We start from the raw sequence: 12,579 nt of genomic DNA, 5'->3' as shown, positions 1-12,579 counted from the left end.
TGGTTGTTTTTTTGTTTGGTTGTTTTGTTTCATTAGGCATGGCAGTTTCTTGGGATAACCCAGGCCGAGAATGAAAACGAACAAGCAGCCATTGTCGCCCTCCAGAGGTAGATAAAGCTAAGTGCAAACCTGCGGGTCTAGGGGAGAGAGGTGGAACTTGAACTTTGTCTCTGGGCTCTCCTTCCAAGTGGCCTGTGAAGAATTTGTCCAAGGCATGTGCCAGGATGCCACGTTCCACTCACACATGGATCTAATGGGATACTTTCCCCAAACCATAATGCTTCTTGATCTACAAATCAACTCATGTTCTCTAGAACCAAAGGAAGTCTGTGGCAAAAGCAGTCAGACTCACTGGATCGACAGACCTTTCAAGGCTCTAGCCTTTTGCAACTTTCAAAAGTTTTCTTCATGAAAAAATGTGTTCAAATCACTGACTGCAGGTGGAGATCGCTCAGGGTGGATGGAGGTACAGAGCAGGAGTGTAGATGCTCCCACTTACTTAACAAGAGCCCTCATTTAAACCCTTGAGTAAAACAGTTTCCACCAAACATGCTTGCACTCTTCCTGCCTTTCTTGTACACACTGTTAATGTGATGCTATAGGAAGGAAGCAAATATATATCCACACATATGCTCAACATATTATATACAAATACGTGAGTAATAGATGTGTACAACTTGTGTGTATATAAATTCTAGAACTTCCAAACTTAGAATGTAAGATCCTAGGTACTTGGAGTTTGAGGCTTTATGCTCCCAGAATCCTACATCTCAAGATTTGGTTGGTATCTCATAGTGAGAGTAGATTGGGGCGTTGTTTTTTCCTTGAGAGCCATTTCCTGCAACTGAGAGACACTGGGAATTAGGGAGGGCCAAGGTCTCATAAATCATGTGCAATGGAGGCAGGATTTAACCTCCCATTCCATGTTGCAAAAATCTTGCACATTCTGAGTTCATCGTTCCTAACTCTGCATGCAAATGCACAATGGGATTATTTCTTAAGATGCCTTAGACTCGGAATCTTAGACACTTTCAGAAATCGTGATTTACTTAGGACTGAGGAACGGAGCATCATTAGCATTAGAATCTCCCAGTGGATTCTGATGCACACTCAGGGTTTGCTGCTGAGTTTCTGAGGTACTGGGAACTTGCTACTCCAAGGCCTAAGTGGATCCTACCAGTGTCTCCATCACCTGTGGGCTCGTCAGACCTTCCCACATGGGGTCCCACTGCAGCCCCTGGTGCTAGAATGTGTGTAGTGCCAAGGCCCTCTCTTGCACTTCCAAGTTGAGAAAGTCCTGCTAGAGGCCAGTAGAGGGAATTCAGGGGCAGCAACAGCCTGAGACATGGATAAGCCTGCATTAGTAGTCTAGAAACAGATTCATCCCCTCTCTTCTGTAAAACATTGTACAGTCCTCCATCTCTGCACATCAAAATTTTGTCCAAGTCCAATTTAGGGGAGTTAAGATATCACAGCCACATTTAAATAATATTCTCTCTAGATCATATAGCAGCCACACTTTAGAAAAGTATACTGAAGTTATCAAAACCAGGTCTGGAAAAATTGGCTGTGTTTAACAGCACTATCTGCTCCTACAGAGGACTCTACTTCAGTTCCTAGCACCCACATGGTAGTTCACAACCACCTGCAACTCCATTTCCAGGGGATCCAGTGCCCTCTTCTGACCTCCATGGGCACCAGGCTCAAACATGGTACATAGATATACATGCAGGCAAAACACTCATGCACATAAAATAAAATAAGTGTTTTAAAAAAAATAGTTACAAATCCAACTGTCATGAGGCTGCTTTAGCCTCTAAAAAACACTGTTTGATCTGGGTTCTCATTTGGAGAAATAAAATACTTTCCAGTGACTTGATATAATTTAACTTTTGTGTTTTTAATTAATAAAGGCTTCAAGGCTGCCTAAAAGATATATCCACAACTGTTGATCTGTTTTGTCTTCTCTCAAGGTGCCTGGAGCTGCAGCCCAACAACTTGAAAGCTCTGATGGCCTTGGCTGTGAGTTACACCAACACCGGCCATCAGCAGGATGCCTGTGAGGCTCTGAAGAACTGGATTAAGCAGAACCCAAAGTACAAATACCTTGTAAAGAACAAGAAGGGCTCTCCGGGTCTCACTCGGCGGATGTCGAAGTCCCCAGTTGACAGGTTGTCCTCCTTCCATGTAGAATCCTTCTACTGTGACAAAATGCCTGAGACAGGCAACTCACAAAGAGGGAAGGTTTCCTTAAGCCCCCGTTTTTAAAGGGTTAGACAATGGTCACTTAGCCTATTGTTTTAAGGGCTGTGATGATACATCAAAGCAAAGGGACATGGTCGAGGAAGTAGCTCGCCTCATGGTGGCTGGGAAGAAAGGGGGGTGGCAAGGTTCCCCACATCTCCTCCAAGCCCTGTTCCCATGACCTGGCTTCCTTCCATCAGGTAGGGCTTTACAAAGGTCCTACCACCTCCCTATAGCACCACAGGCTGGGATTTTGGGGGGACACATATCTATACTCCAAAAGCTATCTTTAGACTTAATGACCTGCATTATGGCCATTCATAGACATTTAGCCAAGTAACATATTTCAAATCCAAGTGCTTTGGAATTAATGCCAGTACACTGAGAACTAGGGTTGCATAAACTTAGATCCCTCATTGGAGGAAATCTGAAGTGAATCTCATTGAACCCTTGGCTTGAAGGATGGAACACTGGGTCAACGATGCTCTTCCATGAGGGCCTTACTTAACATGGCTTGTACATGTGTTTTGTTGCGTATTTGTGACAACTGGCTGTGTTGTTTTTATAAGCCAACGTAGCAGTCCTCTCATTAAGCTAAGATATATATTCATTATTTTTTTCATTTTTATGCACATGGGCATTTTGCCTGAATGTAGATCTGTGCACCCTGTGCATGCCTGGTGACTACACATGCCAGAAGAGGATGTTGATCCCCTGGAACTGGAGTCACTGACCATTGTTAGCCACCATGTAGGTGCTGGGAATCAAACCCAAGTCTTCCACAAGAGCAACAAGCGCTCTTAGGCACTGAGCTATTGCCCCAGCCCCTAAACTGTTTTAAGGAAAACTTTTCAATCTGGGGCAAGAGGGATGGCTTAGCAGTAAAAAGACTGTGCTTCTCCTCCAAAGGACCCGAGTTCAGTTCCCAAGAACCATATCAAACACTAAGCCACCACCGGTAGTTCTGACTCCAGGTGATCCAACTTCCTGGGCACTGAATCAGATTCTTCCTTCATAGCTCTGTCCTGGAAGGAGTGAAGGAATTATACCTGGAAGCTGCCCACCAAAATGGCGATATGATAGACCCAGACCTGCAGACGGGCCTTGGAGTTCTATTCCATCTGAGCGGGGAGTTCAACAGAGCAATCGATGCATTTAATGCTGCCTTAACTGTTCGGCCAGAGGTAAGGCGTCCCAGCACAGCAGAACTGGGTTAACTTGGTGTTGTAACAAACAAGTTTTCATGGCAATTTTCTGTACATTCCTTCTGCATCTTATCTCTGCCACTGGTGATTTCAAGTACAGATAATACACCACCGCAGCTGTCCATACCAAAATGCCTAAAATGGAAATGTTAATTACAAGATATTAGATGACCACTGCTCTTTGAGGAAAGAAAGTCCTTTTCACCAAGTTAACCAGGGAGAATTTTTAATAATTCACCTCATTACAGACCCTGTTTTGAGTGCTGAATAAGCCTTCAGCCATCTTGCTTCACCTGTAAAGGGAAGAGGGGGGAGCACTCCCATGGTGCTCCTGTGTATTAAATGGCTCTGGTCTTTGTCATAAGGATTACTCATTGTGGAACCGGCTTGGGGCCACGCTGGCAAATGGTGACCGCAGTGAGGAAGCTGTGGAGGCCTACACGAGAGCACTGGAGATCCAGCCAGGCTTCATCCGGTCCAGATACAACCTGGGGATTAGCTGCATCAACCTGGGTGCCTACAGGTAAAGTATGCCTGGGTTCAGACCAGTCACTTGGGGGCCCAACACCCATGTGAGTCTATATGAACCATTAACAGCCCAACCTTTAATTTTCCCATTTAAGAAAAAAAGAACCTTGGAGAGGGACAAAGCCAGGGGTACCTGATAAAACAGCCTTGGGAGGTCCAGAGCCAGCATTTGGCAAAGCCAAGCCAAGAATACAGTTCTTATAAACCTGATGTACAGATAGAATTAATTAGTGAAGAAAAAAGAAAATATGGTGGATTTATTGTTTAAAATACAATAAAGTTGGGGGAGAGAAATTAAATGATGCATTATTATTTAAAATGCCCTTGGCACAGTTATGGTCCCAAAAAAACTGCAAAGTCATTGATCATCCTGGAGCTCAGCTATTCCCACCCAACCCCTGCAAATACTGAAAAAGCCAAAGCCTTTAGCTCATGTGAGTTTTATCCATCAATACTTGTGGTATCAGAAACTAGAGATTCACTGAAAAGTAATAAAACATTGCATACCAACAGAAATGACATGCTTTACAAGAAAATGATCACTTTCCAAAACCAAGCTGTACCAAGAAAGAAGAGTGGCATGCACTGGACAATTCCTTTAATATCTTGCTTCCTAGAACCAGTTTCTTTGTGCCTCTGTATTCTGTCTGTTGGGCTACCTCACGTGCCATCCCCAGGCATGAGCAGGTGAGGTGAGCAGATGAGGAGGTGACAGTGAAAAGGGTCCCATGCCATCTCAGTTTCATAATGAAAACCATTTGCCCTCACAAGCCCCAGGCTCCCCAGATGACACAGGGGGGAAACCTATTGATCTTAACTGCAAGAGCTTTTGCATAATTGACTGAAGGGCACTTCACGACAAAATCTGAAAGTGACTTCTACTATCCCTATTGCTCACTTAGGGACTGAACCTCTGCAAAGAAATTTGCCTAAGGCTAAACAGCTAGGACTGAAGGCCAGGCTGTCTAATAATGAAACGTAATTCCTCATTTCTGTCACCACCAGCAAATCTAGACCACCTTGCTTTTGAGGCGAGCCATTTTCTCCCCTTAAAGACGGGTGGAATAGATCACTTGGGCACACAGATAATGTCTCCAGGTCATTCCTGGAGCAGGGACTTAGCAGTGGCTGTATTAGGCTCCCTCCTCTATGCTCCAAAAGTAAAACTGGCTTTCCTGTTCGATATCTGGCCCACTCTACTTAACAATAGCTGTTCCCAGGAGAATAGCTAGAGAACCTGAAAGGCATCCCTGGGGAGCCCATTCGCCCTGGAGAGGAGACCTGGGCATCACACAGAAGCAACTGACTGTTCTTTTAGTGTGCTGACTCTGGAGTTCACCACATCTTAAGATGTGCCTTTCTCCCTTTCCAGAGAAGCGGTCAGCAATTTTCTCACTGCCCTCAGTTTGCAAAGAAAGAGCCGGAACCAGCAGCAAGTCCCTCACCCTGCCATCTCGGGGAACATCTGGGCTGCCCTCAGAATTGCACTGTCGCTGATGAACCAGCCAGAACTCTTCCAGGCAGCCAACCTTGGTGACTTGGATGTCCTCCTAAGAGCTTTCAACTTGGATCCTTAAAGGAAAAGAAAGAAATACAGAATAATCCCTCATCTGTTATTATACTAAAAAGGGACAAAACTATTTTATTATGAATTTCAAAAAAAAGATTTTTTTTTAAGGATAAAGCAAAGAGTCAAAAGGCCGTGGCCATATAACCCAAGGGAATTGATTACTATAAGACAATACCTGGCCTCTGTTCAGATCCAAAAGCACAAAGCAAGATCAGGTTCAAGAGAAGAACTAAGATTCTCAAGACACCAAGAGAAGGTAACTGTGTATACTCTTCCAGGTTACAAGTGGACTTTGAATTAGTCTGTCCCCCGTCACAGCTGCTGGCACATCTGAAGAGCTGTTCATGGGACATAGCAAGACAGTTTATCTGCGGTCAGTGAACTCAGGCTGTCTGTCTGTCTACTGAACATAGTTTGGGCCGTTGGCGCATGCACACACACAACCTGACTAAGGGCAGGCATTGCTTCCCCCTCCCGTTTTAACTTTTACTGTAAGCCTTTGTTTCCAGAGAGAGAGCTTTGCTGGCAAAAGCAGTTTTTGCACTAGACATTTTTGCTGTTCCCAATGAAATCCTGTCTAGGATTGTACATAAGCACTTTATTAGCGTATTTATGCCTTGCTGGGCTTCGGGTTTGCTGCTCCAGTCCCTAACTTGGGGGGCGCGGGCTGGAAGATTTGAGACAGATTTGTTAGTTCAATGGACCAAATAAAAAATTCTGAGAAGAGTTTTTCTTAGCTTAGGGTTTTGAAGGCGCATTGGCATAGAATGTAAATATGTTAAACCCAGTTTTCTTTGTGTGCTTTCTGGGATTCTGTGGCTCTCAGTGGGAAGCGAGATTCTGACTCTGCATTCTCCCTGCAGAAGGAAGTTGGGCAATTCTGCAATTTCTAATGAGTTTGTGTTAACTAGTTTTCATATCCTGTTCTCCGGCTTTCTAACTGCCCTGCACAATGATACTCCTTTTAAACTGTTACTATTTTAAATGGTATTTCCTAAGTGTGATAAATACATTTTTCCTAACGTTAATGTGTTTCCTCAGTTCCATAATAGCCCACACTGTCCACCTCCTCCAGTGGTGAGGGACAGAAGGTCGTGTTTGTGACCAAGCTGCACTGAGTGGCAGAGTTCTCCTCGGAAAGAGGCACCTTGGGCTCTAATATAAACACTCAGCAAGAACCAGGTCTTCTCCATTGGCAGAGACATCTTAAATGTTGACCTTCCACATATTTCTTCAGATTTTTTGTGGGCGTTTGGGGGTTGGTAATTATTTCAAAAAATGCATTTATAAAGAATTAGAAAATTATTGGCAGAACACTAACCAAAATACCATGCTGCTCAGCTCTAATTCTAGTAAATTCTCTGTTCTTCTTCACCTTGTACCCTTCCTGCCTTCAGAATCTTCCTGAAAGTAGTTAGGTCCCAACTTTTTCATGTTCTTGGCTTACTAACAGTTCCCTCCACTAACAATTGTAGTTACCAAAAACCATATTTTGGGTCCAAGCAGATTAATTGACTATGGAATTATCTATTCCTGATTGAAAATGTGCCCAGAGGCTGACTGAACCCCTCCATTGCTGTGGAGTCCCCTGGGTTATGAGAGGGACCCGAAGTTCACAAGTGACCACAAGTACTTGAGGCTTATCTATTGCACGAGCTTTCTGACTTATAAGGACAAGGTGATGAGGTTACTGTGGTGGCGTCAGGCTTTGCTGCTCATTGTCAATGTTCCCTGTGATGGAACAGTGGTCCCAGCTCAGCAGCAGGACACAGAGACATTAAGGCATCCACTCCTGGGCACAGTAACAACTCACACTACCCTTTAATGGCTGAGCCATCCCTCTGTCCCTGGTCCATGCTTTCTATTAGTCTCAGCAGCAAAGCAATGCTCAAATATATTTAGAAGGGCAGATTTTCTAGACCAGTAGTTCTCAACTTGTGGGTCGCGACTCCTTTGGCAAACTTCTATCTCCAAAAATATTTACATTATGATTCATAACAGTAGCAAAATTACAGTCATGAAGTAGCAATGTAAATAATTTTATGGTTGGGGACTACCACAGCATGAAGAATTGCATTAAAGGGTTACAGCATCAGGAAGGTTGAGAACCACTGCTCTAGACGGTTAGAAACAGACTGGGAAGACCTGTTCAGGACAGACTGTAGGCCATGGCATTGCCTGCTTGAACGTTGCTGATAGTGTAGTGACCATTCCTTCCTTCTTCCTCACTCCAAGTGTCACCTGCTGGCCACCTTATTTGAATCAATCAGAGATCTTTCCAAGCCTGTAAACAAAGGGTTCAAAAGCAACCTTCATGGCCATTATATTCATAATGCTCTCCCAGGCCCTCAGCAGCACCAGATCTTTCCAGGATAATGACCCACCACACCCTCAGCCCTGTTGCCATTTCACACAGGAGCTCAGTCTCAGCCTGACTAGCACAAACGTGGGAAGTTTTATTTCATTTGATTGTTGCTAAGTGGTGTCACATATTGTGACCCAAGTTTATTTTACCGGAATACCAAGTAGCTTCAAACTCTTAGGGGACAGTTGGCAATTTTCCACTTCACCATTATGTAAATTTTGTAGGACATTTAGTGGAACTTTCTCTACTCCCTCAGTTCTGTCCATCACAATTAAGATTTTTTCATAGGCTGCCACTTATCGGGAAGTTCAAAATTATTGCCTAAGAGGGAAAGAGTTGGAATTTTCAATGTTATCATAATGATAGTAAGTAAAAACCAGTAACTAAAAAGTAAAACTTTGAATATAGAGAGCCATAGCAGACATTAAGCAGTGAGAATTTAGTGTCTTTCTCATGGCATCTGCATCTTTTTGTTGTATGCTTTTTAAATGCAGAACTGTTGGGGGCTTTTCATCTTCATGGCAAGAAATTGCCTTTTCTCTTTTGGTTTGAAAGACTAGGGCATTCTTCTAAGGCCCTCAGGAAAATCTTAAGGATGGGACTCAACCATACAATGGCCACTTAGTATCTCCCAGGGACTGATTTTGCCAGTAAATTGGATGAAAATGCAGAGAAAACCATTAATCACTGCTGAATTTCAAAATGTTACAAGTTTTGATAGAACATCTGTATGCAAAGAAGAGGCAGAATAAAGAGAGCCTGGGATGTAGCTCAGTGAGTACAGCACACCCCAGAACCACATAAACCGACCATGGCAGTGTACAGCTGTAATCCCAGCACTTGGGAAATGGAAGCAGGAAGATCAGGAGTTTAAGGTCATCCTGGACTCTAGATGAGGAGGAAAGGACCTTCTAACCAAGTCAGTCCCAGTGATTCTTTATTCTCTGCACTTCATCCTGACATCCCTCCCTCCAACCCACCAGAAACTTTAATAACTAACAATGAAGTGCACTTCCTCAGCCAGTCTGATGTCTGCCAGAATAGGGTAGGAACGTCCAGAATACACTCATTCTCAGATGTACATGCCGTTTTTATTTATATTGAGAGGTCATGCTGACTCTTAGATCAATATCCAAATTCTTTTTTAGATAAATGCTCTGGCGTATTCTTGCCATGTGGGCAAGGCTTGACTACAATTGTAGCTCATCTCACAGTTCCAAACCTCTCACCATAAAGTCTACCTGTGCACTCCTGGCGGGACCAGAGGAAAGAGGATGTCACTGTGTCCTCTGAACTGCTTCCACAAGGTTGATTGCACTTACCTTACTGTTGTGACGGTGGTAGTGATTTTTTTTTCCTGTCCTGACATGCTTCTAGAAGCAGTTTAGAAAGCAGGTATTTGGAAGGTTTAATTCATGTGCCATCTTTCTGAGACCTCTTGTTTTAAAAAAGAAGACACAGGCAACACCCATGACTTCAACCTTGTAACATAGCTTCAAACTGGTTCCCTATGCAAATGTTTCTGCACAATGCCCTTCTCATTTCACTATTTATAGGACTGGCTGAATTATGCTGTTTTGAACTAAGAAGTAGATACATATATTTTTAAAGAGTGTTCATAGACCAACTCTGGCATAAAGTTTGTAAAAAGGCAATTTTTAAAAAGCAAAAACATATAACCTCAGGTACAAAACTATTGCATGTATCAGTACTTAAAATCTGCCTATGACTATTAACCAAAGCATGCAAGATACTTTCACTGAATGTAAACTGGCCCACTTACCCCATGCATGACTGGTGTCATAGGCTAGCTTGTGTTTCCACTCTTCTCAACAAGCAAGCACTCCCTAATGTTCCAGTGTTTTCTATTGCTTTGCCCATCTCATCCTGTAGACTGTTGTCCTGCTATCACATTGGCATTGACCGATGCTCACAGGTTGGTTCATACATTGTGACTGACAGTCTCAGGCCAATCTTCTGAGGGACCCAGGTACAGACTTGGGTCCTTTAAAACCCACATGAAGCTTGATAGAGCTAAAAATGTCTTTGCACAAGAAGCTTTGAACTCTAAATTCTTAAAAACGTAGTTCAAGTTTTCTTTTCAGAAAGTTTAGGAAAACAGTAGAAAACACTGGAATTCTAAATTATGTGGGGAGGTCAGAGTGATGTCATACATACAGAGATTGCCCTGAGGCAAAGTGGATGTGGGGCCTTAGTTCCCCATCGGGATAGTATGTCACAGAGTAGAGTGTATGTAGGTTACTGTTCTATTTGCAAAGTCAAGGTCCCTTTCCCTTCAGAAACTAGATTTGATCAACCTGACCAAAAACACTCCAATTCAGGGGTAGGAGATGATTTTATGGCCAATGTCTTCTCTCTGTCTTCTCCTAAAACCCCAGTCTTATGAAAATGCCAGGAAAGGAGAGATTATAGCTCAGTTCAGGGGCTGGGGCTGGGGACATAGCCGCATTGACAGTGCTTGTTTCCCATGCCCAAAGCTCTGGGTTTGATCCTGCAAAGCATTCAACTGGGCATGGTGGCACACATCTGTAATCCTAGCAAGGAAGGTCAGGAATTCAAGGTCATCCTTGGCCATACAGAGTTCAAGACCATCCTGTGCAAGACACTGTCTCAAAAAAAATTAAAAAGACCTTTATTTAGGTCATATGTGAAAAACAACTTTTTTACCCTTTCATAACATCCCATGCCCTCCCACACACAAGCCCAGAGTCTAAATTACTCTTCCCTGACACAGAAAAAGACCATAGTGTGGAGACAGTAGAAACTTAAGAGGAACTCAAAGTGTGAGGCCTGATAGTTTCTCACACTGCACACAGCTGCTGAAATTGCTACAGAAATACCAAATAAAATGGTCTGGAGACCAGCGCCCGAACCTCAGGACCTCCTGAGCTATAGAAAGGGTAGCTGAGTATCCCTCAGCAAGACATAGGGACAGTCCCAGAAAAACTTCACTGAAAATGATAATAAGGTGAAAAACACAAGGAAGCCACTGGTGGCTTAACTGTACAATGTGCATCTTTGAAGTTGGCTTTGGTTTGTCTTTGAATTGATGGGAGAGGGAAATGACTTGCACACAGTGAGTAAACTGGATATCTGCCATCTTCACTGAGACACGTGACATTCTCTCATAGGGATTCCACAAGGATTGCGCCATGTGATCAGGGAGTTCATGTTACCATCAGTGAAAGGATGTCACAAGCCCAATTGACCAGTCTTTCTTTCTTTCCCCCACACAGCATCTGGCCCAAGTCCTCCTCAACTTTCTTTACCCAAATTTGTTTACATCAGTTGAAAAGAACTGATTAATTCAGTAAACTTTTTACAACCTATAAGAAGCATTTATGAACTATTTAGAAATATTTCTATCTATTTTGTATATCTATGAATCCTGCATATTTAGTCTAACCTAAAATTGTGTTTTAAGGAAAGTACCACGAGGCTTCCTTATTGTGCTCAATAGCTTTAAAATCTGGGGTTTCATGAGATTTCAAGCTGATGTAGGTAACAGAAAAACTTAACTTTAAATGTTTACACTGAATTTCTAAACTAATACCAACCCCAAATTAAGTGATCTATCGTCAATTAATGGCAATGGGGATTTGAATATTATTGGCATACTATGAGATACTATTTCTGTGGCCTAGTGAATAACACGCAGCCTACTCTGCCATGTAGTAAGCCTTCGTCATAGTCTTTCTCTGCATTGCCTTTTGAAATAAAACTACTATCAAAATAACCACTTATCCTACAGATGTGTTAATTCACTCTGATGACTTATAATTTGCAAAATACCAAGCTTGAGGTAGTGTGTTTATACTTTGTTGAAGGCACGCCTTCCTTTTTCACATTATTAACCTGTATTTACATTTATGCAGTTTTAAACTATGTTTCCAAATAAACTTTGTCTGTGGCTTCATGGTCTTTTCAGGACTCTCTCAAGATGGGATTTGGGGTCAGAACCACTTGCAGCCAAGTAGAAACCAGTTACTACCGCTTTAAGAGAAGTCCTTCCATTGAGTATCACTACATACAATTTTGCATGAGTTATCTGGAAAGCAGGAATGCATTTGTAGATGAACAACAAACCCTGAAAACTGTTTCCTTTGTTAATTTTTTAAGACTAAAATATTAACCTAAAACTGAAATTTGTGATCTTTTTAAAATAAAAGCATTAAAACATGTGTCACTTCAGGGTCTTTCTTAAAGGGATCAGTCAGACACTAAATAACTTGAACACTGCGTGCAGGCTCCATTCGAGTGTAAGACACACCTAGTCAATAACAGTCAGAAGGCGCGTGCAAGTGGAGGCGCCATGAGGACTTAGGTCCTCATTTCCAGGTAGTCAGAAAATAGGGAACATGTGGGCTGGGATTCAAACCAAGAACCAGCAAAATGGAGTGGGAGACAACACTCCTGGAAGAATCAACACCTGGTCACCAAGGTGCGAATGCCCTTGGTGTGAGCTCATGAAAGGAGACCAAGGCACCAGGGAGACCTCCTCAGAGCAGGGCAAAGGGCAGAGCTCCCCACCAGCCCTGAAGTCTGTTTCCCAATCAAAGTCATCCCGGCCTGGTGAGGTTGAGAGTGAAGGGGGCTGTAGGGGACCAGGACTGGAGCTCAGGCCTCCTCCTCACTCCTCCTCCTTG

General features: G+C 43.1%; 1 protein-coding gene across 16 annotated transcripts in view; it reads left to right on the top strand.

Annotated features, from left to right (window-relative positions):
- The window catches only part of Pex5l (peroxisomal biogenesis factor 5 like), a 210,992-nt gene extending 198,873 nt beyond the window's left edge, over positions 1-12,119 (top strand). For all 16 annotated transcript variants that reach the window (XM_052730681.1, XM_052730676.1, XM_052730685.1 and 13 more), the window contains 5 exons: positions 37-107; positions 1,974-2,171; positions 3,263-3,428; positions 3,815-3,972; positions 5,350-12,119. In XM_052730681.1, coding sequence (XP_052586641.1) covers positions 37-107; positions 1,974-2,171; positions 3,263-3,428; positions 3,815-3,972; positions 5,350-5,554 — 798 coding nt within the window. In that variant the 3' untranslated portion in view covers positions 5,555-12,119. The remainder of the gene's footprint in view (positions 1-36; positions 108-1,973; positions 2,172-3,262; positions 3,429-3,814; positions 3,973-5,349) is intronic.
- Positions 12,120-12,579: the final 460 nt, after the last annotated feature.

Source organism: Peromyscus californicus, unplaced genomic scaffold (assembly GCF_007827085.1).
Source record: "Peromyscus californicus insignis strain IS unplaced genomic scaffold, ASM782708v3 Scaffold_9__1_contigs__length_137607984, whole genome shotgun sequence".
NCBI classification, from domain to species: Eukaryota; Metazoa; Chordata; class Mammalia; order Rodentia; family Cricetidae; genus Peromyscus; species Peromyscus californicus.
The sequence above is the reverse complement of the archived record's forward strand: the minus strand, read 5'-3'. Positions and strand labels throughout refer to the sequence as shown.